This window comes from Microtus ochrogaster, linkage group LG5 (genome assembly GCF_000317375.1).
Source record: "Microtus ochrogaster isolate Prairie Vole_2 linkage group LG5, MicOch1.0, whole genome shotgun sequence".
Taxonomy (NCBI): domain Eukaryota; kingdom Metazoa; phylum Chordata; class Mammalia; order Rodentia; family Cricetidae; genus Microtus; species Microtus ochrogaster.
The window spans coordinates 30,706,623-30,733,523 of record NC_022031.1 but is presented as its reverse complement, the minus strand read 5'-3'; the positions used below and the strand labels follow the sequence as shown (position 1 = coordinate 30,733,523).

Below are 26,901 nucleotides of genomic sequence, written 5' to 3'. Positions count from 1 at the left end.
AGAACAATCATGAACTTGGTCAAAGAATTCAAGGAGTTTAAAGAAGAAAGAAACAGTTCCACAAAGTTACAGAGAAAGAACTTACGGAAAGAAAGTCTTGAGTGACGCCCATAAACAGAAACATTAAGGCTGACAGAAATAACGAAGACAATACAGGACTAGAGAGTGAAATTCAATCAGGAGATGGAAACACTAGACAAGAATTGAAAAAAGAAAATACAGGAAGCAGTAATATGGGCTGAAGAAAGGAAGCACAGCAGAGAGACTGAAAAGAAACATGGAGCTGCTGTACGTATTAAAATACAAACAGCATCACCAAAAGCACTAACATGATGACCACAATTTATATACACATATCAATATTAACTTACAACCTCAACTTTCTAACCATATAGGCTGACTGAATGGCTCTAGAGAGAAAGTCCATCTGTCTGTTGTCTATAAGAAACACACCTTAGTTTAAAGATGGGTAGTACCCTTAGAGTAAGAGGATGGACAAAAGAGCTCCAATCAAATGGGATCAGGAATCAAGCAGGCATCAGTATACTAACATCCAAAAACACAGACTCAAACTATAACTAATCAGAGGGACCATTCATACCTGTATATACCATTCATCAAGGGAATGATATTACTATCCTACCCTAAACAAAAGCAAGAAAGACTGGAGTGCCCAATTTCATTTAAAAAAAAATCTACTTCTCGATTTAAAGACACAGATAAACAGGTGAATCTTTTTAAATTTAAGGTCAGTTTGGTATACGCAGTAAATTCCAGGACAGCCAGGGTTACACAGTGAGTGAGATCTTGTCTCAAAAAAAAAAAAAAAAAAAAAAAAAAAAAGACAACAACAACAACAATCTAAACACACATATACACCCTCATGATAAAAACTAAAATAATGTAAAAAAAAAGTACACACTTTAATATAATTTTTAAAATTATCTATAATATTTCCATTATTTCTAAATAATGGAAACAGAATTCTGAACAGGCTTTCTAAAACTTACATGTATTTGTGATGTGTGCACGATATATGGACAAGCAAGTTACATTTATTCTGTAGAGCAAGAGGACAGTTTGCAGGAGTTGGGTTTCTCCTAACATGTAGTTTCTGGGGACTGAATGCAGGCTCTCACCTTGGCAGCAAGCACTTTTATTCTTGAAGCCATCTTGCTGGCCCCTAATTGACTTTAGTGACTATTTCCAAACATGAGACAACGCAAATATTAATATCACTAAACCTTATTCTTCAAAGTTACATGTAAAATGCCCAAACTAAGCACTTAACAGCATTATGTTCTATAAATAAAATTCCCTTGATAGCTAAAAAATGAATTGTATTCAACAATACCTATTTAGTACCATACTAACTACCAAAGAACTAGGTATACAACCTAGGATCAATCTGTAGAAGCAGCATAAATAATAAACAATACTAGACAATGGTTCTCCAGGTTTCTGGACTCTTTATATACTTATAAAGCTATGGACAAGAGAAGTAACAAATAAGGAAACCAAGATTCCTCTTAATCAAGAGACCAATGAATTTTAACACTGTTTGAAATTTGGATAAATAAATTTTTTTTTTTTTTTTTTGGATTTTTTGGATTTTCGAGACAGGGTTTCTCTGTAGCTTTGGAGCCTGTCCTGGAACTAGCTCTATACTATAGACCAGGCTGGTCTCGAACTCACAGAGATCTGCCTGCCTCTGCCTCCCGAGTGCTGGGATTAAAGGCGTGCGCCACCATCACCCGGCCTGGATAAATAAATATTAACAATAAAGAAAAGGAAACAAAATCCTTACCTGTTTCTTATTCCTGGTGGGAGATTTCTTTTGCCCACATCAGTAGCTGGATTCATGCACGCAAATAAACGAAAATCAGGGTGCCGAACCAGTGGCTCTGTTCGGAGAAAATTAGAAAAATTCAACTTTTAGCATTCAAGTGATCTGTCTCAGGACCCCAGCACAGACGCGAAGGCCCAAGGTCCAGCCAGATTAGTGCTAGCTATTTCACCAGCGGCGCCTTTTCTGAAGTAAGATCGTGTTCAGGCAGATAGCACAGGCTCGCATGTGCACATACACACTAACTGTTTAATGTCATGCTGCTGTTCAAATCTTTCTGGTATATTGTTTACATCCAATTATTTCTATTTCATTACCTAAGACCTATGTGTGTATTTCTTTGGACAGTGTCTGCAGTGCATATCTACATCTTAAATGCCTCGACAAATCACCTTATTCTCTGTATTTAACACAGCACCTAATAATAGTTCAATCTGCTTCCACAGGAACTTATTAACTTAATAATAAACTCCACTGGAAGCCCCATGTAATATGTCTATTCAAAAAAATCTCACTTTTAACTGACCAAGATAAACCCCAAGGGGATTAAATGCTACCTGTGTCTCCTCGATCAAGCAAAACCAGAGAGCCAGAAGATCCTTCAAGTAAACCACTCAGACATTCCAGTGTTTCAGGAGCAGCCAGGTTAATCTCATCTAGTAAGATCCATTCTCCTTTCTTTATAGCCTGAGCTAAGGTACCCTGGAAGATAACATATTTCAAGTAAAGACACAGTTAGCAAAAGTAGTCACACAAGTAAGGTTAAGAACGGAGGCAAGTACATATTTTTTCCACTAATGAATCTATACGTTAAATGACAAATTCAGGCAGTTGGCAGTGTTAGACTGTAAATGTAAGGTACTTTGGACTGTAAATGTCCAAAATGGTCAATTATCTTTAAGCCCACAAGGTAGGATGATATAAACATGAGTTATATGAATGACCAAGTAAGCATACAACAATTTCAGATGATGGAAAACACCCAATTGGTTCTGAAAAGCACCCAAGGTGGGGATGGTGGCATGTGCCTTTGATCCCAGATCTGAGTTCCAGGCCAGCCAAAGTTACATAGTGAGACCCTGTCAAAAACAAACAAAAAAGCACCCACAAAAATCACACCAAGACCTCAAACTTTCCAAATCAGGAGTGTATACTGTTTGTAATTCAGTCTATCACAGCATATAGAATATCAAAATGAATAATATTCAGCCCTACATCACTGATGTTTAATTTAATCAAAACAGTGCACAAAATAGACCACAGCACAAAGGAGATGACCATGGTCTGGAACTAGGCACTGATCCAATCACACCCCCTTTTCAAATGCAGACATTCACACAGACAACTAAGTTGGAGTTTGTGCTTGGTCCTATCATACAAAGGTGAAGTAACAGAGTACACTATCCTCAATTAAATACTCTCTGTGCTCATTAAAACCCTAAATACTGGGAAGAACATTGCTTCTCCTTATATTATCTGTTAAGTATTTTCTGTGTTAAATAGCAGGCACAATACAAAGACAATACAAATAATAACCTTCGACAGACTTTATTCTCCATCAAACTAACATCCACACACCTAAATAATAAATAAAATACCTCCACAAATGCAAACAAAAGGGCATTTTCTGTCATTTTCATTTGTTGCTGGGCGTGATTGAGTCTAAGGCCAAATGTTTCCCATTTCTCCTTTAGAAGCAGCCCTAGGAAAGAATAAAGAAAAGACCTTAAATTTTGAAGTAGTATGGTTTGAGTCTGAAATGTCCCCCCAAGGGCATATGTTTTTAATGTATGTTCCTTATCTAAAACCACTCTTTTAAATAAAGATTCATATTTGTTATTTTTAAATCTCTGTGTGTGAGTGTGTTTCAGTGTGGGTGTTTCAGTGTGGGTGCCCACAGAGAACAAAAGTGTCAGAATGCCCTGGAGATAGAGTGAGCCAGCAGACAGGGGTGCTGAGAATCGAGGTCACTCTCCCCAGAACCAAAGATTCTTAACCACTGAGCCATCTCTCTTAGAAGTCCACGGAACCTGTTAGAAGGTGAAAGCTGGCTGGAAAGAAACAGGCTTCTTCTGACAGGCTTTTAAAAACTAAACTCTGACCCTTAGTTACAGGTGCTCTCTATAGAGTTGGCAAGGCTCTGTAATCAAGCCTGACAAATCTGACTTCCATCCCAGGAACTCACATGGTGGAAAAAGAGAACCAACTTTCAGCTTATTCTCCTGCTGACACATATGTTCCTGTTTGCTGCCACACCTCTTCATCAATCTTTTTTTTTGGGGGGGGGGGGGGATGGGGGGTCCCGAGAAGGGTTTCCCTGTGTAACAGCTCTGGCTGTCCTGGAATTCAATTCATAGACCAGGATGGCCTTGAACTCAAAGATCTGCCTGCCTCTGAGTTCCGAGAACTGTGATTAAAGGTGTACGCCGCCACCACCAGCCTGGAATTATCTTAAATCACAGGTCAAAATAAATTTTCTCTCCCTTAAAGTTGTTTGTCATGTATTTTATCTAAGTGATGCAAAATCATGTAAACATGCTGTTTATAAATATAGTATGACTTTCAAACACAAAACCATAAAACTTGTGAAATACAAGCGTGTTAAGCATCTTAGACAAAGTGTAAAGGACTAAATCCTTCCAAATGCTAACCATGTGCCAGTCACCAAGAGCTCGCTTGTATGTGCACTCTGTGGTGTGCTTCCCCTTAGAGAACCTCTGAAGTAGCCAATGTTGTTACCATTTCATAGGCAAGGAAGGGAAGTGAAGACCACTAAGCGACCAAAAGTTTGCTTACTGTGGAAGCCAGTTCTTTCTCAGAAAATACGTCATCCTGATTACTAGGCAGCGCTTGTACACCAGCACCATCTAGTGATCTTAACAGAACCTTGTCTACAAATACACGCATGGAGCAGGACACTTCAAAACTAGTCACCTTTGCCTGAAGACCTACAAAGCTCCACTTTTCTCCTTTTTACTGAATTCTTCTTTTATACCTGCTAAGTGAGCCCCAGTGTCAAGCCTTTCCACATTCTTACCTGGCTGGCTCTCCCTTACTTCCTTGGCAATAGCTGACTTCTGTACGTGTTGCATTAGTCGGAGAAGATCATGCCATCGTTTCTGCCTGTAGCAGGTCTGAATGTGTCCCAAAAAGGTAAAGTTCTGTTTTTTGGAAAATGTCTGGACAAACAGTTCCTCAAACGTATCTCGTAATGGCAGCCAAATAAGTTTATGGTCTACTGGCTTAAAACTTAAAAAGAAAACAAACAAACAAACAAAAAACAGTAAATATGATTCACAAATTCTTGAAGCAGAGACTAGGAAACGCAAGGCGAACTAACCAAAATCAGAAATATGACAACACAAAATCCAAGTCTACTAAGCAGGGGCTGGTGGTGGCTCTCTGAGTTCAAAGCCACTCTGGTCTACAAAGTTAGTTGTAGGCTAGTCAAGACTACAGAGAGACCCTGTCTCAAAAAACAAAGAACAATAAATAACTGTTTATTTAGTAATTAAAATATTCCTTTGAACACAAGAACCTCAAGTGTCATTTAAATTTAGGAGATGGGCCAATGAGATGGCTCAGTGGGTAAAAGTGCTTGCTGCTTGACAACTATAGCATTTAGAGGGTGAGAGAGAAAAGGAACTCATGGAAATTGCCTTCCTGCTCGGGCAGATATGCACTGTCGAGCACACAAAAAATAAGTTAATCTAATACTATGAGTGCAACTTGTCCTCTGCCTTCCTTCCGTGTGTGTGCTATGGCACACACACACACGCATCCTCAAGCTCATACACAAGTTATTCCCATCCTGGCTTGCATATATCAGCATAGCGGCACATGTCTTCTGTACCTTTACTCTGGAGAGGCAGAGGCAGGCAGATGAGCTAGCAGCCATCTTAGTCTACATGATTAGTTCCAGACTAGCCATGACTACACAGTGAGACCCTGGCTTAACAACAAACTATACTGTGATGCAGGAAGGAATACAGGTCTTCGCATAACCTCCAAGCGGGCTAGACTTGCCTTCCGTGAGAAATCATTTTCCAACTCGAGTAGTGAACATGACGTAGTATTAGAATAGTATGTGAACCACACTTACCCTCCAAGCAAGTCTGCAGTGTCACTTTGTTGATTCATATTCACAACTCGCAAACGGTGACCTTTAAGAAACAGAAGAAAAGAATCACTTCAAACATTTAAAAGGAGCCAGGCCGTGATGATGCATGCCTTGAATATCGGGCAGACCTCTATGCATTCCAGGCCAGCCTGGTCTACAAAGTGAATTCTACACCAGCTGAAGCTACACAGTGAGGACTTGTTTCAAAGAAAAAAAAGAAAAAAAAAAAGAAAGAAAGAAAGAAAGAAAAAAAGAAAGAAAGAAAGAAAGAAAGAAAGAAAGAAAGAAAGAAAGAAAGAAAAGAGAGAGAGAGAAAAGAAAGCTTAATGAGAAAAATCACAACACATTCCATAAGAAGGCAGGGCAAGTTTACACAAATGCATTTTCTTTGACTTTCTCAGTTAACTTCAGAAGTCTTATAAGTCTTTAATATCTAAAAACTGAAACCAACAAAAAGATCCTTCAGTTGGGTGGTAGTAGCAAACATCTTTAATCCCAGGACTCCAGGGACAGAGGCAAGTGAATCTCTGTTGAGGGAGGCCAGTCTGGTCCATAGTGAGTTCCAGGACAGTCAGAAATACATAGTAATAATTTGTCTCAAAAACACAAAAAATAAAAAGCAAACAAAAGATCCTTCGATAAATTGAATTAGGATTAAATCAATATCCAGAGTATAAAATACTACTTGGCCATTAAAAGGAGAAACACATTTTTAAAAGGCTAACTAATAAACATAATTAAGCGCAAACATAAGCAAGTCTTGCCATCTACCTGTCTAAGAAGGCAGAGGCTCATAAGCAGGAGGCCAACCTGAGCTATATCACAAGGAAAACAGTATATGTTTCATATACACATCAAAATACAGCTTGATTTTGAAACAATATATACATGTATGCATGCCTGTGTTTGTGTGTATATAGAGACAATAAAATAATTAAGATAATGCCAATTTGTTAATAGTGGTTATTATTTCCAGGGAAACTATAAGTAGAATAAGTCCACTTCAAACTTTAAAATACTTAGATTTATTACTTAGAAGAAAACAACATTCAGTCAGGCATGGTAATACGTGCATATAATCCAAGCACACGGGTAACTGAGACAAGAAGAGCCCAAGCCTGAGGCCAGTCCTAGTCTACAAGTTAAGGTCTGTGCCCACCTCTTACCCCCCAAGCCTCTCAAGTACCTGTGGCATGAGCCAAGTGTTGGACAGCGGAGGTTTTACCAGTTCCAGTCTCTCCCACTAACAATACAGGTTCCCCTTGGCTGACACACACTGCAAGCTGCTCAAGGAGAACAGAGGATGGGCGGGTGGCAGCAAAAGTGGGCTTCTTCCTAGGAAAAAGAAAAGGAGATTCACAAGTTGGCTGGGCCAGGCATGATGACTTGGGCAGAAAAGTAACAAGTTTTAAGGCAGCCCAGGCAATCTAAAATATCCTACTTCACAACTAACAACCAGGAACAAAGCTCAGTGGAACAGTGTTTGCCTATCTTGTGTGAGTCCAGCAGTGAAACAATGGAAGTAAAGGGGAAAAACAAACATGTAGGCTTTAAGCTTTGCTTAGTGCTAGATATAAGAAAACCAATCCAAAGGGAAATGAGAAAATAAGCCAGAGTGATTGTCATTGTATTCCAACATACTCTTGGAACATACAATCTAAAAATGTACTCTGCTCTACAAACACTAAGCATTCATTCAGCTGGCAAGTGTCACATATATTATTACCTGTGGTTAAGATGCTAGGTTATGAACACCCAAAACATAAGACATAACCTGCATAGCATATTCTTGAACAAATGATTATTAACACTGGCCTCAATTCCTAACCTACATAGGGACTGGAGAAAGCTCAGCGCGTAAAACCATTTACTACCCACAGTGAAAGACTAACCACAGCGTTTGATTCCTTAAAAGCACAAAATGGTAGAAGGAGAAGAACTAACTCCCCAAAGTCATCCTGTGACCTTTACATTGCATGCCATAGCACACAAAACCACATACACACATCATACATATATACAACATAACAAATGTATCTTGCAAGTATTTAAATAATATACAAAATTATAATGCATTAATACCATCTTCCCAATGAAGTAATCTAAACAGAATCTGTGAATATGACTTGTCTTGAGACAGAACTGGATCTTTCACTTCAATGGCTGGTATGATTGATACACAACTCAAATAGCACCATGTCAAAAACACATTTCCAATACACATTATTTAGAAATTTGAATGATACAAGCCAACAAGAAATTTCTGCACTAGTACAGCCTGATATCCACTTGAGCATTATTACTTCACTAAATAAACTGTAATAAATCAGATCAAGGACCTCCTCCTTTCGTCCCAAGCTGCTAACAGCTATTAACATCTAGTTCCCAGAACCTATTTTGGGAAATTAGTATTCCTCAACATGCACCTAAGCAGGCATGCTCAGATCAGACACAATCCCAGGCTCATGAACTCTACTTACTTCTGTATGTGAACAGCTTCACTCTGTTTCCGCAAAAGTCGCACTCGACCTACTTGAACGTCTAACTCATTAATGACAATTTCTGGTTTATAAAGTTTACAGAAAAATTCAGCCTGTGGGAGAGAAAGAGTTCAATTAAGTTAAACACTTATCTGCTTTTAAACATTTCCTTAGACAAAGTACCTTAATGCATGTTTCTCATCAGCCCCTCCACCCTGAAAGCAGTGTCTACTTCCAAGAAACCCAAGTTAGCGTATATCAAGGGTTTCTTTTACTTTTCAAGTTGTGTAAGTGCTTATTTAAACCCTGACCACACATCCAAGAAGTGGTACGAAATACAGTGTTAGTTGTCAACCTGACAGAAGACAAAGGCTCTGGCCATGCCTGCTAAGGACGGTCCTCATTATGTTAACTGACTCTAGGCAGGTGCCCTGGAGTGCATAAATGAAGGCAAGCTGAGCACCAATGGTTAAGTATTCCTTGCTGTTCTTGATTGTAGATGTACTCTGACACACTCTCCCAAGCTCCTGTCTGCAACCATCCTGTCTTAAAGGGACTCTCACCTGGAACTGTAACCAAAATAAACCCTTTCTTAAGCTGCTTTGTCTGGGGGACTAGATCATAGCAACAGGAAACAAACTATCACTCAAATAAGACTCTGCCTAGATAGAGTGAACACACTGATATTTACCAAGACCTTAGAGAAAAAACCCACTCTTAACAAAATGTACATTGTTCTTTCACTATGCTTTGGTCAGTTTTACATTTCTAGCATGGGGTAAGAATCCAAGGTCTGTCTGAGAAAGAAAAGCCGCAGCAGAGGCTCCTACGGAGAAGTCATTCATCTCTTACCTGATCACCAAAAGAACCCAGAGTAAAGCTAAGGTTTGGGCCAAGAAAAAAAGAGGCAAAATGCTTCAAGGGAGCCGCTGCCTGCCCTAGTCAGTAGAGGAAACACTAAATCATATAACCCAATCATGGTGGTTTCATGTACTTTGCTTACTATGATGAACACACTTACCAGGTAAATTCTTTTGGGTACTCCACATTTTTAGTCTAAACCATCCCTACTACTGCAAACGCTCAACACACTTTTTTACCCTATTGCAATCACTGACATGATGTTTCAAGGAAGAATGCCTTGATTAACTCAGACATTTCTGCAGGCTTCAACAAAACCAATACCACTAGCCAAAGGCTTATCCCTTTTAAATATTACATGTATTTCCCCTCTGTACACCAAATCCAAGACCTCATGAATGTTGAGCACAAATACTACCATTGGGTAACAATCTCAGCCATTCCAAAACACATTATCTTGATCTAGAAAGTAAAAGGCAAGATATCACCAATCTCAGTGTTGAACCTAATGAACGTAGTTATTACCATTCATTGGAACTATTTTTTTTTCCATTTTTAAGGAAAAACAATAAGTTGGGGGTGCTGGCACACATCTTTATTTCCAGCACTCTGGAGGCAGACAGATCTGTGTGCTCCAAGCCAGAAAGAGCTACACAGTGAGGCACTGAGTAAAAAATAAATATATAATACTAAAATAGTAAGAAAGAAAAATTTGTACAATGAAGCATAGACTAAGATTTTACTAAGATCATTCCTACCAAGAAAACAAAACAGTCACTAAAACACCAGAGAACAAGGCATCTATAATATCTGGGAGTCAGGAGTACACTCATTTTAAGAATGTATGACACCAGAGAATTACATTGGAAGTTCCTATCCCTGACAGGTAGAAATGGATCATTAATGTATAAAGAGGAACCAACAGCGAAAAGGCCACCTTTAGAAAGTAACAGAGTCAAGCAGCCCAACCAACCTTCTTCCAACATGCAAGCAGCACATACCTTTTTCTTGGAAATGTTCAGTTTGCTTCCAATAATTTCTGCCATTTTCAATTTTTTTGTCTGCTCAGAAAGCATGGCAGTGAAACAGTCCAGAGCCTATGAAAACAACCAAGGGAAACATCAACTGATTTTAAGAGTAATGCATTGGACTGGGTAAATGGCGCAGTGGTACTGCTCCAGCAGAGGACCAGAATTCAGTTTCCAGCACTACTGTTGGACAGCTCACAACTGCTTGTAACCTCAGTACTAGAGGAGCTGATATGATCTTCTGGCCTTTGTAGGTACCTGCACTTATATTCATGAACCCACAGACAGGCAGACGGACACACACACACACACAAAATTACAAAGCAATCCATTAGTGAGTGAATGATACAAAATCATTGAGTTAAGTTCTTGCTAATTCTTGACTGTGGGTGCAGTCAGCAGCTCAAACAAACCCTTACCACAATGACTGCCATCATACAGGAAGAAATTAGCACAAATAATCTATTTTCAACAAATACTGTTTATTCACTAATAAAATACTTGTACATATATCCAGAGAAGCATATTTCACAATGGCCAAAAGATAAAAGCATAAAGTTCCATTGGCAGCAGATTAATGAAAAAATAAAATATCACATATATAAGCAACTGGAATATTATTTTGTCTAAAAAGGAATAAATGCTACAAGGACTAATGAAAATATGCAGAGTGTAGCAGGTAGACTCAAAAGACAACATACTGCATGACCGTATTTATGTCAGCATTTGGAAAGTCACAGGTTAGCCCTCTTCAGAGTGTTACAGAATAGGAAATTGAGCAAAAACTAAAGAGACAAAGAGAATTTTACAGAAGGTTATCCATCAGAGATTTGTTTTTGCATTCTCTTTTATGGGGGGGGAGGGGGCAAACGTGCTGCTGTCACAGAGAACCCAGCACCCACATGGTGGCTCACAATCAACTGTAATTCCAATTTCAAGAACTCCAAAGCCTTACTTTGACTTCCACAGACACCAGACATGCATGTAACACTACACACACACACACACACACACACACACACACACTGCATTTTACAAGGTTAAAGAGAAGAGCCTAAGGTTTTCAAACAATCAACCTAATATTGCCAGTAACTTTACAAGAACTGCCAAATGATAGAGGCTCTCTGTAAGAGCTAACTGGACTATTGTGCCAATGTCAGATTTAAAGAGATTTAAGGAAGCGACAGTCTCATATGGCATGCATTCACCTTTTGCGAGGCAAATATTAAACTCATTATCAGTTTATAATAGAATTATCCCCTAAAGACTGTACAGACACTAAACCAAAGATACAGATTTGGAGAGACTACACAGACTATAAAGACCACAGCTCAGTCTAGAGAGCTAGATTAGCAGTTAAGAGCACTAGTTGCTCTTCCAAGGACCTGAGTTCAATTACCAGCACCCACATGGCACCTCACAACTGTCTGTAATTCCAGTTGCAGAGGATCCCACACAGACATACACACACCTCACACAGACGTACATCCAGGCCAAACACCAAGGCACATAAAATAAGTGAATAAAGAAAAAAAAAGATCCCAGCTCTAGAGGCACTGTGATGTACCACATCAGGCCATTCTGTCAAGCTTTCGCCTCACGTCCACTGTGAAACCCTACTTCCTCTTCTATAGTAACACCCTGTTTTAAGGTAAGTTATTCAATATATCTGACTAGCTTGAAGGCAGCTCAGTTTTAAATGGCTAAGGGAAGTAAACGGTAGCTAGAAGAAACCAACAGTATCTTACCTCTTGAAAAACATGTAACGATGCTGATGAAGATGTACTGTCAAAGCCATGAGCAATTCTATTACACCAGTTCAAGAGATCCCTTAAAAGCAAGCCAAGCAAACAAAAAAATATAGGCTAAAGAAAAGACAAGTTATTTAACCCTCTTAAGTGTAAATCTCCCTAATCTTCTAGCAATGTGGAAGAGAAAGTACTAGAGGTTAAGTCCTTACCCATTTCTCCTGTACCCATGTCAGACAAAGTAACAAGGAGGGAAAGAGACTAAGTACTACCAGATTCAGGGGACCCACTCACTCCTAATTCCCACTGAGAATGGAGAGCTGAGGCATAGAACTCATTACATGGAGGAAATCCAGAAAGGCTTACTTCAGCCAAGTGTGGTGACCCTTCTCCCACTCGGGAGGCAGTCACAGGCAGATCTCTCTAAGTTCAAAGGCCAGACTGGTCTTTAAAATAAGTCCCACTACAGACTCTGTCTCAAGTGCCACCCCCACCAAAAGATCTATTAATAAATGACTTCTATTGAGAGAATGACTAAGGTGAGCATTTAAGGTAATCTTTAAATGCTTTATTTCTGAGCTATGTGAGCTCTATATCCTAGATTGGCTATACAGCCTGGCCTGGCCTGCAAGATCCTCCTGCCTCAGGCTCTTAGAATGCTAGAATTAGATGCATGTGACTGGCCCAGCTCAAAGGGGATCTGATTTCATGATAAAACTCATAGGTTTAATCTGTAAACTTGACTTGTCAGGATCATCTGCTTCTAACTGGAAGTTTCCAGCAAAGCTGTTTTTAAAATATCAACTGAAAGCAGTATGTAGTCAGGTACCTTAAAGATAGTTCTCTTCCCTCCAGGACCACTCTTCTGTTTTCTCTTGAAACTTCCTGTGGAGCCTGTTCACAGTCAACAGAACTGTCACTTGGACAGCAATGTTTTTCTCCAGTAAGCTCAAGGTAAATGTCAAGTAAATGATCAGTTTCGGCCAAAAGGCTTGGATATCTGCTCTGAAGAATCTGATCCAGGAGAAAAATAAAGAAAATTGAACAGCTGAAAGTACCCACCATACAGAATGGCAGAACGGTGCCCTCGTCTGAGTAAGGAGTTGAGCCCCGGCCCTAGTGCAGGGATGGAGAAAACACACAACTGCAGACACTAGTCAAGCAAAAAAATAGATTTCCCTGTAAAATATTTCATCTTTACCAAGCATAGTAATTTATACCCTCACCTGTCTTTGCCCCCAACCATTCTGAAAATCCCATGACTGTCCTTAAACTATGACATTCTAGTCATTTAAAACAGTTTAGAGAACAAAAGCCAGATACCCAAAAAAACCAAGCCATAGGTACTCAAGTACCCAAATTAACAAACTCTGCAAGTACTACTTTGTTTAATCCTGAATATAATTCCATCAGCTTCATTATGTAATCTTAGCTAAAAATAAATGAAAACGTTATATAGGAAAAAAAGTTAAAGCCGACCATAAAAGAAGAGTCATTGACAAAAAGCAGTTAAGTTTTAAAAGACAGAAGTAGAATTTAAAGCACACTGTGTAGTCATTGGCTTCAATAGCTACTTAACACTGCAGGAGAGCTTCAAACTGGTTCCACTCTAGATTTCACATATTCTAATTAGGCATGCTCCTCTGTACTGCTTCCTCTATTTCCATCTAAGAGGAGCTTCTGGAATTTTTCGTAACAAAAAATAAAAATAAAAGGCATTCTTGATCTGCAAAACTGCATACCTCATTCAGTTCTTTCTTGTCCAGATTATCCAGGTGAATTTTGGTCCAGTACTTGTCTAGCATAGTAGCATGACTATTCAGTGGCCGATACCAACTTCCTCCACAGCTCAAGAGCCTGCATTTTAGAGGAAAAAGTACAAATAGCAACACATAAAACATTCAGGTTTCATGTTAATCTAGCTACAGTCAACTTACTTCATCTGAGGGGCACAAACCCCCGAGACCTATGAAGGATGACGAAAACCAGACAGTACAAAACCTACATAGTCAATGTGTAACACAACAATAGTAAAGTTTTATTAATTAGGCAAAGCAAGAGATGATAAACAAGAATAAAGGTGGGCATGGTGTGATACATATTATCCTCACACCTGGGAGAAACTGAAGCTGCTTAACTGAGTTTGAGGGCAGCCTGCGTTACGCAGCAAGTATCTACAACAAAAACTCTAAAATAATCAATTAGAAAAATATTACACAGCAAAACCCTGTCTCGAAAAACCAAAAAAAAAAAAAAGGAAAAATATTACAAAAGCTAAGGATTCTTATTTCTGTAATAGTCCACTTAATATTTTCAAATCCTACTGATGACTGAGCAACTAAAACCATGGTAAGTGAAATCCTAGATAAATGAGGTAACTGTTATACAATTATGTAATCATAAATAAAAGCTGCCATTTTAGTGCTAGATACTAATAGGTTAAGTGGGGCAGATGAAAAATTAAAGGCTGCCATTTGATGCACGAGTATTTTAAAAAAAGAAGTGAAAGAATTTTCACCAGAGTATTTTTAAATCACTGCAAATAATGCCATGGGGTGTTCTGATCTCAGTAAGACTCTTCTGTAAAGCATAAATGGCTGCAACAAAACATACTTGAGGGTATTAGCATGTTTAATAATAAGTTCATTGCTTGTTACCAAAAACTACACTTGGAAATTGTTACAAATTTCCAGAATAAGGGAGATATATATTAAATGTTTATTCCAGACAAACTACATGCGTACATATTAACCATACTGCCCCAAGAATGTCATTATTTTAATGTATAAGGAAAAGCCTCTTAAAGTCCCTTGCTCAATCAACTGGGACTACAAGCGATAGAGCTGAAAACTGAATTCCAGTCTAAGTTGTATGGTATTTGCTCATGTCCGGGTTTTGGGGGATAATCATAGAGGCTCCAATATACAGCATCAAGAAGAGGTTTCAAAATGGGAACAGCAAAGTCAGTCGTACATACCTCCTGGTTGCAAATAACTGAAATGTAGGAGCTACTTTCAGACAGTCACCTTGTCCAGGAATCAAAAGCTCTCCATTTTCCAGCAGAGGAATCAACACGGAAACCTAAATCATAAAACCGCATTGAGACAGAAGCTACGAACAAACAAAAACCGTCTGTCTCCACATGATGGGTATATCCTTAAAGGAAACTCCACCCAGTTTTCATAATTAGATCTTTCTAATCAAATGCCATGTGACTTTTCTGAGTTATCTGCATGGCAGCACAACACCTTATTTACTCAATATTCACTGAGTGCTTAGTGGGACCCAGAACCAAGCAAGACAGTAGGATGCAAACAGGACTTAAAAGTCAAGGGCCTTACAAGGGATGGGAGAAATGTAAATGACCACAGGGCATGATAAGCTTAATTCAGAAGAAATCACTAAGCCTGCTCCAAAGATAAAAATACTCACTAAGTCTTAAAGAATGAGCTACATTTGGTGGAACAGTAATGTCCAACACATAACCATTTTTTTCTTCTCCAGGATGCATAATTCAATATGCACTTAACTTGAAGATTCATTTGTAAAAATATTAAAATCAATCTAAAAAAAAATCTATCTAAACAAAAACACCTTAATCCTTAGTACATCTTTGTGGTCATAGTTAAGGATTTCAGAGGAAACAAAGACTACCACTTCCCTGCAGAAGCGATCTTTCTAAAAGTCAAAATAGCCCACCATTGGGGCATGCTCCTGTAATCAGAGCACTGGGGCAAGAGCGGTGCCAGTCCAGGGTCAGCATGGGCTACACAGGGAACTTTACAGCGTAGAATGAAAAGTGTCTCAAAACAGGTGGTGGTGGCTCACGCCTTTTATTTAATCCCTTTCTCCAGAGGCAGAGGCAGGCGGAGCTCTACGAATTCAAGGCCAGCCTGGTCTACTGGAGTTCCAGGACACAGAGAAACCCTTTTTGGGGGAGGAAAGAAAACAAACAACAACAACAACAACAAAAACTACAACCCATAATCAGTACTTATTTCTTCAGCAAACAGATGCAAGCACATTATTTGTACCTTCATTTGTCCTCATCCCCCTAGTCTACAGCAGCCACATCTGGAAAGCAGGATCTCAAAGTTCCCAACGTATCACTAACAGCTGCCCACCAGGTAATAAGACTGCTCACTATACTCAACCATTACAAGAAATAGCACAAAACATTTAATGAATACTTTAAGAAAAAGGAGACAGATGAAGAAACCCAATTAAATCTCTTTAATCAGATTAGGCAGGTAACTATGGAAGAGCTTCCCACAGCATACCTTGTGAAACACCAAACCATCCCCAGGCACTGTGGATAAAATGTTCTCCAAAGACAAGATGTGTAGAGCAAAGGGTTTAGCAGATGACATACCACATCTAACGGAGCATAGTCAATATCCTCCAGAAGGATCCAGTGGCCTTTTGTGGCTGCCTGTGTCAGGGTGCCAGGCTGCCATACAAATTCTCCAGGGACATCTGTACAACGATACATGCCCAGTAGCATCTGTGGAAGAGAGGTTAATTACTGAAACCATACACCTGAGATAACAAGGCTACTTCTTTGACAAGTCCTATGAAATTTCAACAAGGAAAGGAGGCATGTGAGGTTTACAAAGCTTATCCCAAAAGCCAAAAGTAAGGGCAACAACCATTTCTTTGTTCCCTTAGCAAAAATATTAGAACGCTGAAATTTGCAAACACACAAACCCAGAAATACTTGCAACTTCTTAATTACCTTACTGTCTGTCTGATCTCCAAGCTGGACCTTGAGAAGCTGAGGAGGTTTTCTTCTACCTGTCCGTGCAGCTAAATGTTCAACTAAGGCAGTTTTGCCACTTCCTATTGGTCCCTCAAGCAACACTGCATTCTGAGAAGCCACCGCAACAGCAAGGGTCTGAAGATTTTTACACACAGACTCAACCAACACAAAGGACTTAAGAGTCAGCTCCTGCTCCCGTGAAGAACTCCTGTCACTTGCCTAAGAAGAAAAGTGAGAAAGAAAAAGACTATTTAATAAGAGACCTTCTCCCAAGTGACACAAGAAAATTTCTGTAACAATGCTTCTAATGACTTTACATTACAGTAACAAGCGTGTTAACCAAATTTAGCTTAATTTCTTCATATTTTTAATATTACTTTTGTGTAGAGCAAAGGTTTAAGAAAGCTTTTTTTTTGGTAAATTTCCAAATCACCTTATGTGTATGGGCACCCTGTGTGTATGTATATGCACCACAGGTGTGCTTGCTACCTATGGAGTCCAGAAGAGGGCATAGGTTCCTCTGGACCTGGAGTCACATGCAGCTGTGGGCTGGGACTGCCAAAGGTGCTGGAGCAATGTTATCTCTTGTTTGTTTGAGGCAGGCTCTTACTCTTGCCTCAAATACAAAGGCTGCTCAGCTTCCTGAGTGCGAGGATTAAAGACATACACCACCACACCTGGCCCAGTAAAGGCTCTTAACACTGGAGCACTCTCCAGCCTAAGGATAATTTCTAAACAGATTCAAGAGCCTCATAATCACCAGGAGCTTTTGTTGTAGTACTCTCCAACATTCTACAATTTTATACTTAAGATTAACAATGCCAGCACTTTAGCTTCAGTTCCAGGGTCTCCAACACAAACTCTGACCTCCAAGGGCTTTGGCACTCATGTAGTTGACAAAACATACTCAGGCACACACACCTACACACAAAAATTTGTAAGACCTTAAAAAAAATCAACAATGCATGAACTCTTAGTCTAGTTGCTACATGTAAAGTACATGTTATACTGTATCACTTGTACAGATGCAGAAAACTGGGAAAATCTGGGCACTGAGAGAATACACTGTTTCAAAATGAAGCTTTTTCAGGTATAGTGAGAACAGCCTTCTGGTGTTTGTCTAGGGATCCTGGCCTAACCTATCAAGTGCTTTCCCACCAGGCTATATCCTCAGTCCTGAAGTCTGTTTCAGCGCCAGCCTTCGTGTGTTATTTTCTTCATTTTTGAGACGGAGCCTTGCTGCATTATTTAAACAGGCCTCAAGAGATCCTCTTGCCTCAGCCTGCCGAATAGCAGGCCCACAGGACTGTGTAACAATGGCAACTTCGAAATCTGCTAAAGTTCAAGGCATAACAGAGGTGGCATTATATTTCCAATTTCAGATTTAAGAGAGATGAAAGGAATACCTAGGAGAAAAAAAATCTTCATTTCTCCATAAACACTTCTAAAATGGAACAGCACTTCAGTAAACTCAATGTAAACCCCACATGATTCACGGACCCTGACCTACTGAGGTTACAATACCTGCTCTCCAGGACCAGATGGTTGTTTGGGCAGCACCACACCACAGACAGCGGTCACGCTGGAAGAGAGGTCAGCTGAAACAAGGTGTCCCTGAATGTACCGGGGCTCCTCTCCCTTATGCCAAAGGGAGGCTTTTGGGTTGGCCAAAACCAAGGCTTTCTCCAAGTCCTGCAGTTGGGCCTCTTCTAACAACCTAAAAGAAAAAGGTCCCATGAAATCCACACAGAAAAGACACAGAAGCCCTCCAGAAAGACCCGTGCTCACCTCAACCTGAAATGTACCAATTCATCACTACTGAAAGTCTTCCTTAGGAAGGCTAACTTGTGCTCTTCATTCATGCAAGTCACCAGCGCAAGACAGTTAGCTGTATGCCTGAGGAAAAAAGAAGCAGATCGATTCTGCTAACCCACAGTTAAGAAAAGTACTTGTCCACTAAGCACCCGAAATTGAAGTCTTCACTATCACAACATACACTTATGAGTAAAGAGCACAAAGTTCACATTTAGCAGAACAGGAAAAAGGCTGAAACACCATGCTTATCATTTTTCTGAAGCAGCACTGACGATTAGGGAAAAGGGGTAAGAACTGAAACTTGACAGTGACAAAATGATCTGGGGCTAGGATGGATCAGCAGTTAAGAGCACTGACTGCTCTTCTAGAGGACTGGAGTGCAATTTCCAACACCCACATGACAGCGCACAACCATCCATAACACAACTCGTGGGATCCAACAAACATACAGACAACACCCATACACATAAAATAAATAACTTAAGAAGACCATATCTAAAAGGTTTTTCTTTGCCCTGCCCCACCCCACCCAAATCAAAAGCACCGGCTAAGCCACATACCAGCGCACCAAAGCATCATGGCTCCTGAGGAGAGGGACACACACACTCCAGTCCCAGAGCTCCCGGAAAACAGGCTGTCTCTGCTTCAGAAACATGTGGGCAGCTTCCATTAGGTCTCGGAGCTTCATCCGCCTGCGTCCATAGCGCACAGGGTTAGCATCGGTACTCTCAAGAAAGAGCCGCTGAAACACTGGATAGGTGTCCTTGAAATAGCGCAGGGCAAACCTTCAGGAGGGAAAACAGGAGGAATCCTCATTCATTGGTACAAGCAGCCAAGTGCCCATTTATCCTCAGGGACATGACTGGGGAAACGAGCACCTTCAATCCCTATAGAAGCAGCCAACTGCCCACCTGCACTAATGAACAGAACTGCAGAATGTGATAGAACTCTTCATACCTCAAAACGGGGAGAATAATGCTAAAGCCATACACTCTTGGAGACTGAAACCATTTCAAGTTGAGGAACAGGCCCTGGCATAAGACACCAGTTCAGAAGACGTGATTGCCAAAGGCTTTACCCACAGAAGTAGAGCACATTCTGAGTAGTAATTACTGACTGTACTCATTGAACACTCACTGGATTCTCACTACTATGATACTATCTAGATACGAAAAATCATATTGTAATTCTTCTTGATGCCACTGAATAATGGAGAGCCACTTAACAGAATCAGGAGAGAACAAAACAAAAATGTTCAACTGAATCTGAGGGAAGTAAAACTAGGGGCTTAGGATACATCTTAAAGCAGACAGAGGAAAAGCTGGGCAGTGGTGACACGCACCTTTAATCCCAGCACTCTGATCTCCTAGAGAGCAAGGACCAGGACAGCCAGGGGTACACAGAGAATACCTGACTCGAAAAACAAAGAATACAGAGATCTTTAAGAGAACACATAATGTACGCTTTTAGCTGGGTGTGGTGTCACACACCTTTAGTCCTAGCACTCAAAGGGGAGAGGCAGTAGGATCTTTGAGTTTTAGGCCAATATCAAACAGCAACAAAAGAACATAAAGTGATGCCAATGGAAAAACAGACAACTAATTAATCCATGATTCTAACGAACCTCTAACATAGTCCTCACATTCTGCCATGAAAGCTCACTCCAAGTGGTACTTCCAAGCTACCACATTTCAATTCTAAGGCTACTTCCTTCTGCTTCTCCAGTAACTGCATATGCAGTCCTTACATTCTATACTGGTTCAAATAAAGCTGGAAAGGCAAATTACAAAACAGAAAACTTAAGTTAACTGAAAAAAGCCCTTGTGACTCTGCCCAAAAGTCAGAATTATATACAATTCTCATGGTACTAATGGATTTTACCAATTCACAATATGCAGAAAGAGTTGTTTTGCATATTGAAATGAGATTTATACCAGACGATACAGAATTGACTTTATTATTTATTCAGTTACAAGACAGAAACAGGAATAGGATTTATCCCATACACATCCGATCCCATATGGACCTGCCAGGTTCTCTAGCACAAGATATGCAGAAATCAATCACGTATTGATTGGAAATGTACTGAAGGCCTCAGAATTTCATAAAATACATCATGTTCTTAGCAAAGGTTTAAAAAAGGACTTTCCATCAAATGCCAACAAGCCAAAGAAATTATAAGGAAATGTCCTACATATTCATTATACAACCAAACACCACCACCTGCAGGAAATAACCCAAAGGGTACTCAAAGGAATAAAATCTGGCAGATAGATGTATCCACAGGAGAAGCTATGCATCCCATCAAAATTCATAAAGATTCGCTTTGAACAAGAGACCTCTTAATTAAAAAGCATGACTGTTTAATCTAAATTAACCTATAAAACTAGCAAATGCTTCTCATTTGATCAAAAATAACTTGCCAAAAGAGAACCTCTGCAAAATTAGAGTTTGTAAAGGGTTTTGTTTTGTCTTTTCAGAAGAATAAAGAGATCCATCTAAGGAATCTGAAGACCATTGGGCGAATGAGACATCTGTAGAAAAAGGACAAATTATCCAGAAAAAAATGTCTCCAGAAAAAGAGTAAATTGGCCTACTGGTATATCACATTTCCAACAGGATAAAATTTCATAAATCTTCCCAAATCTTTATTTCTGCTATTCTCTACAGACATACAATGTAAACGGTCTTTTTGTAGTTCCAGTCTAATTGAAAATAAAAACTGGCTTTAGATTCGTGTGTGGCTCTATCCTTCTCTAAACCCCAAGCATGCTTATTAAAGTGAAATTCAAAATCTCGTCTCATATCTGAAGCACCACCTGATATGGAAAAGAAGAAAAAAAATTAAGAACTATTTTATTGCTACTAATCTTATAATTCTTTCGTTTTATATTGACTCTTTAGCAGCTTTCCTTAAGGTATAAGATTTATAAGATAAATATCTATATATTAATTTTTGTATTTTATATAAATAATTTTTTTCATGATTTTAAAGGTTTCATCTACTTTCCAATACATGATTTTGGGTTTGAGTCTCTATCAGTTTTCTGCAGTGAACCATGAACATGCCTAACAGTGACCTTTGAAGGCTTCTTATCTCCCCAGTGCTTTGGTTACAGCAAGAGCCACCCCACTAGACTTGAGAGAAGAGGTTATCACCTCATAGAGAAATACAAATCAAACTGCTACTCACGGGAGAACATCAGGATGGTTACCAATGAGTTTGCTCATTGACACACTGAGACGCTCATGCAGATCATGGTTGACTTGGCCTCCACTTTTAATGGCTTCAGCATTTCTTTCCAGCAAATCCAAAAGAATAGGGCGCAACTGGCGACCAAGCAAAAGGGTATAGTCTTTATCCAGGAGCAACTGTGCCAAGGAATTGAGGATACACTGGCGATCTTGAGGTGTCCACACCTAATTGAGAAGCAAGACAAATGTCTATGTAAACAATATTCTTTAGTACTGAAAGGATTGGAGATCTAGCTTAGGATCAAAACACTAATTTCTAAATTTCTTGAGTTCATAGTAAAACAAAATATGGTTCTACTACAATAAAAGATTAGATTTTGTTACTAAGAGTTCCATCCGCTTACATTATAGACAAGAAAACCAATACTTAGAATTTCATTTTAAATGATACATAATTTCACTCAACACTAAATGTTGAAATGTCTCAACACTGACTAGGGAATGTAAAACCCCAGTGCTCCTGTCTCCTTTGCTACTCATAAATGAAAATGTAATTCTATGATTACGTCAAGGCATGATGGAGAACACCTATAAAAGACAAACATAAAAAGGTAAGCTTTTTTTTGTAGGCTCTTTGTTTTGCCAGCCACCAACCCAAATAACACAGAGACTTGTTATTAATTAGGAAAGCTCGGTCTTTAGCTTAGGCTTGTCCCCCAACTATCTCTTATAATTAAACTAACCTGCTTCTATTAATTTGTGTTTTACCATGTGGCTTTTTTACTCTCCTTCATTCTACATGGCTGACTTGGTCCATGTCTCACTGGCGATTCCCTGCCTTTCTTCTTCCCAGAATCCTCTCTCTCCACCAGTTCCACCTATTCTCTCCTGCCAGTTCTTCATTAAAAATCAGAAGGTGCCCCAGGCAGAGATACATCTTCACAGTGTGAACAAATATTACACCAGATTAAGACCTGGGTGTAGCTTAGGTACAGCTTAGTTATATAGAGTTGGTAGCTAGAATGCAATGGGCTCTGGGTTCAATTCCCAAAACAATGAAGATAAAATTAATTTCTGAAAATAAACCCATCTAAAATTAGCAAAACAAAACCAGTATGAACAATCATACTTTGAGATGAATGAAGAGGTAAACCACAAAATCCTACTGTGTGGCCTCAGAATGTCCATAAGCATAAAAAAAAAAAAAACTGAGTGTGTGTGTATGTGTATGTGTGTACATACACTGATTATATGTAGACCAGTTAGCAGAACTTACTGTTCAACAATGTAATCAGATTTAAATTTACAAAGAAGGTATAAACAAACACTCTGATCCAAAGTTAGGACTTCATCATCCTCAAGCTGCTTTTGGTAATCACAGCAATAGAAACTTAAAATAAGACAGCGAACACAACAAAGTTTCAAAAATGACCACTCAAAGGGAAAGAAATTTAACAGATTCAGCCATGACAATGAGAGGCAGCAAGTGCACTTTTTAACTCTAGGAATGTCCCTACAAGCAAGTGTTCATAAGAGACCACTTTAAAGAGGGGTACTAGTTTGACATCAGCCTGAGCTACACAGTTGAGATCCTGTCTCCAAAAAGGAATTCCACACCAGGACTTTTTGTTTATTTCTTTAGGCTTTGCTTGCTTGACATATGGTCTTGTGATGTATCCCAAGCTGGCCATAGCAACCCTAAATTTTCCACCATCCCACCAAGACCTGTACCATCCAGTAATGTTAATTGTAGATGTGCACAGTGAGCCCAGCTTCTGCTGTGAGGAAGTGTGGTTCTAAGCTCCATTTCATAACATGTTTAGAATAATGGTACTGGTTTTATCTAATCCTTTTCTAGTTATGTATTGCAATGAGGCTAATCAAAAGATGATAGATAAGTAATTGTCTTATCTTACAGCACTAAAAGGTTGTATTTAGAACCTACAGTATGTTAAGTGGTAAATACTCGGCCTATCATGTATGAGGGTAGGCTCAACACCCACTACCAGAAACAAAACAAACCATGTATTTCTTTTCATTCTAGATACACAGTATAAAAAAGGATATAAAGGTTGCAATGTGTGATTAACAAGTTCCTACTGTATTATAAAATAGGATTTACGCTAGATGACTTTACCCAATTTAGCTAATCAATGCTCTAGAAAGAAGGCTCGGCGGTTAAGAGCACCTGCCTTCCAGAAGACCTGAGTTCAATTCCCAGCTTCCATATGACACAACTGCCTGTTATCCCAGTGCCAGGGGATCCAACACCCTCACACAGACATACATACAGAAAAAATATCAATGCACGTAAGTGCTCTAAGAATGTTTAGGGTAAACTAGGACAGCTGGCAGGCCAGATACATAATTTTATTTTGATTATTTTCAGATCTATCCTATAGTAAGCTCCTTGATCATCTTGGGGGGGGGGACTTAAAGAGAAAAAAACCCTAGTGTGTGTGTGTATATATATATATGTATATATAAGTATATATATATGTATATATATGTATATATATACATATATATATACTTATATATACATATATATAAGTGCAAGTGCTCTGCCTGAACATAAACATGCACACCTTGTATGTGCCTGGTACCCACCAAAGCCAATGGAGGGTCAGATTCTCTGGACCAGGAGTTACAACTCTTGGCTGTCACGTGGGTCTTTGCAGAAACAAATGCTCTTAATCACTGAACCATCTCCCTAGCCCCTGAGAAAGACTTTTATGAAGAAAAAATTAAACTAGTCTTCTAGTATTACTGAATACTATTATAAACTTATGGCTTAAAGTAACAAATGGTACTGTCTCATTTATTTCTGGAGTCTGAGGTTGGTGAGGGCACATTCCTCTGAAAGGTTTACGAGAGCATCAGCTTTCCTTGATGCTTCAGGGCTTCTGGCAGTGGCTATCAATCCTTCCCTGGCTTTCAGCTCCAGCACTCCAATGGCAGCCTAGGTCAGAATCACCAAGGTCACCTCTCTGTCCTTTGATCTCAATCTTTACTTTTGTGAAGCAGGGCTGGACGGTTAGTACCAAGACAAACCGACCACCTCAAGACTCATCTAGAAAAATCCTTCAGACACATTTGTGAGGGATTCTCTACAAGGTTGGCCTCTCAGTGTCAGTGAGGGTCTGTCTTGGTTATGTTAACTGAGATGTGAAGAGTCACTTAAGTGGGGTAGGATCGTTCCTTGGGCAGATGTACACTGTGTAAATGAGGAGAACTAAGCAGCAGCGCTCATCCTCTCGAGCCCCAACTGTGGACACTGACCAACAGCCCATGCTCCTGCTGCCTTGAGTTAACAGTCACAACACACTGGACTTTCCGGTGTGAGCCAGAGTAAGTTCTTTCTCTGCCACATTATTTTTGTCATGGTGTTTTACCACAGCAACAGAGAAGAAACTAGGATAATTTTATTATGGCAGCAAGGCTCCATTTCCAAATGACATCACACTGGAAAGTATTAGAGGCCAGGATTTTCCTATTATTTTTGGTGGCTACAGTTATTGTTTTGCAGCGCTGTGAATCAAAGCCCTCTATACAGGCCACACCCCCAGCTTTGATAGCTACACTGAACCATTAAACTGGTGCTGCCTTACATTTTCTCAATTCCCAACCATGAATAAAACTACTAATGAGATTTTCAATAATGAAGGCAAGCATAAAGGCACATGCATGCAATTCCCAACAGAGGGGGAGCTGAGGTGTGAGGACTACAGGTTTAACCCTCCCTGGGCTACATAGCAAGGGGGGGGGGGAGTGTAAAGGCAAGAAAACCAGAAAGGAATGGAGTAACAGCACATATAAAGTTACTGCTGCTCACTGAGCTAAGAGGGTGGATGGATTGAGCCCAAAATTTCTAGGACAGAATGAACAACATAGTAAATCTTAAAACAACAAAATTTAGGGCTGGGGACTTATCTAGCATTCATGAAGCCCTGAGGAGTTCACTCATCAACATATATAAACAGGGGAAGATGGTTCATGAATGTAACCCCAGCATTTGGAAGGTAAGTCAGGAAAATCAGAAGTTCAAGATCATTCTTGGCTACACAACATTCAATCAATAATTATATTCCTAAAATATATACGTTCATAGGTTTTAATAATAACATTTTAAGTGCAAGAACAGAAAAGAGGAGGTAGCAGTTATACAGGACAATTATATAACAAACCTTCTCTTTTTGTGCCCCAGCCTGCAAGCCAGAGCACCTGCAATCCTGGTTTCTGGCTGCTGGAACAACAGAGAAGCACTAAATGTTCAAGGTTTTCCCCTTCAAACCAAGGCTACCAGAACATCCAGGTAAGTACATTCTTGTGAAATTCTGTTTCTTTGTAAAGTGAGAGCCTCACTGCTTTCTCACTTTTCTTTCACAGAGCTTAAGTGGGCTTTATTTAAATGATGAAGAGGCATACTAGTCTGAGGGAAGCTCAAGACACAGATTAAACTACCAAGTACTGGGCAGTGAGATGGCTCAGCAGGTAAAGGTGATTGGCACCAAGGTGGCCAACTTGAGTTTAATCTCCAGAACCCACACAGTGAAAGGACAGAACACCCTATAAACTGTCCACACACACTAAATGTAAGATTAAATAATCTAGTAGAAAAAAAGACATTTTTTTAAGGTGGTTCAGATACTCTCTTGTCAAAATGTATTAACCAGTTGGGCACGGTGGCACACTGTAATCCCAGCACTGGAGGCAGAGGCAGGTAAACCTCTGAGTTCAAGACTAGCTGGATCTACAGACTGAGTTCCAGGACAGCCATGTCCACAAAGAAAAAGCCTGTCTTGAAAAACAAAACAAAACAAAACACTAATTCAGTTCCTTTGCCATGAGCAGCATTAGGTCTCAAACCTAGGACAAGCCTCACTCGGTGCCTGTGAATCCTCGCAGCACTACTCATCTTGCCCCTACCAGAAACCTCTCCCTCCCAGGAGCTGGGACTGTAGGAGGAACTGTGGATTAACTAGTCTAGAAACAGGGGACTGTAGGAGGAACTGTGGATTCACCAGTCTAGAAACAGGGGACTGTAGG

The 26,901-nt window shown here is 39.7% G+C and overlaps 1 protein-coding gene across 1 annotated transcript in view; it reads right to left on the bottom strand.

The window, feature by feature from the left end:
• Mdn1 (midasin AAA ATPase 1) overlaps positions 1-26,901 on the bottom strand; it is a 124,396-nt gene that overhangs the window by 92,844 nt on the left and 4,651 nt on the right. Inside the window, exons 2-19 of the mRNA XM_013351852.2 lie at positions 21,851-22,077; positions 19,218-19,442; positions 18,631-18,738; positions 18,367-18,559; positions 16,819-17,061; positions 16,456-16,587; positions 15,061-15,164; positions 13,826-13,940; positions 12,913-13,097; positions 12,084-12,165; positions 10,309-10,404; positions 8,447-8,559; positions 7,153-7,301; positions 5,949-6,009; positions 4,884-5,095; positions 3,445-3,548; positions 2,404-2,548; positions 1,808-1,904 (exon numbers count right to left, since the gene is read on the bottom strand). Of these exons, the coding sequence (XP_013207306.1) occupies positions 1,808-1,904; positions 2,404-2,548; positions 3,445-3,548; positions 4,884-5,095; positions 5,949-6,009; positions 7,153-7,301; positions 8,447-8,559; positions 10,309-10,404; positions 12,084-12,165; positions 12,913-13,097; positions 13,826-13,940; positions 15,061-15,164; positions 16,456-16,587; positions 16,819-17,061; positions 18,367-18,559; positions 18,631-18,738; positions 19,218-19,442; positions 21,851-22,077 (2,591 nt within the window). The remainder of the gene's footprint in view (positions 1-1,807; positions 1,905-2,403; positions 2,549-3,444; positions 3,549-4,883; positions 5,096-5,948; positions 6,010-7,152; positions 7,302-8,446; positions 8,560-10,308; positions 10,405-12,083; positions 12,166-12,912; positions 13,098-13,825; positions 13,941-15,060; positions 15,165-16,455; positions 16,588-16,818; positions 17,062-18,366; positions 18,560-18,630; positions 18,739-19,217; positions 19,443-21,850; positions 22,078-26,901) is intronic.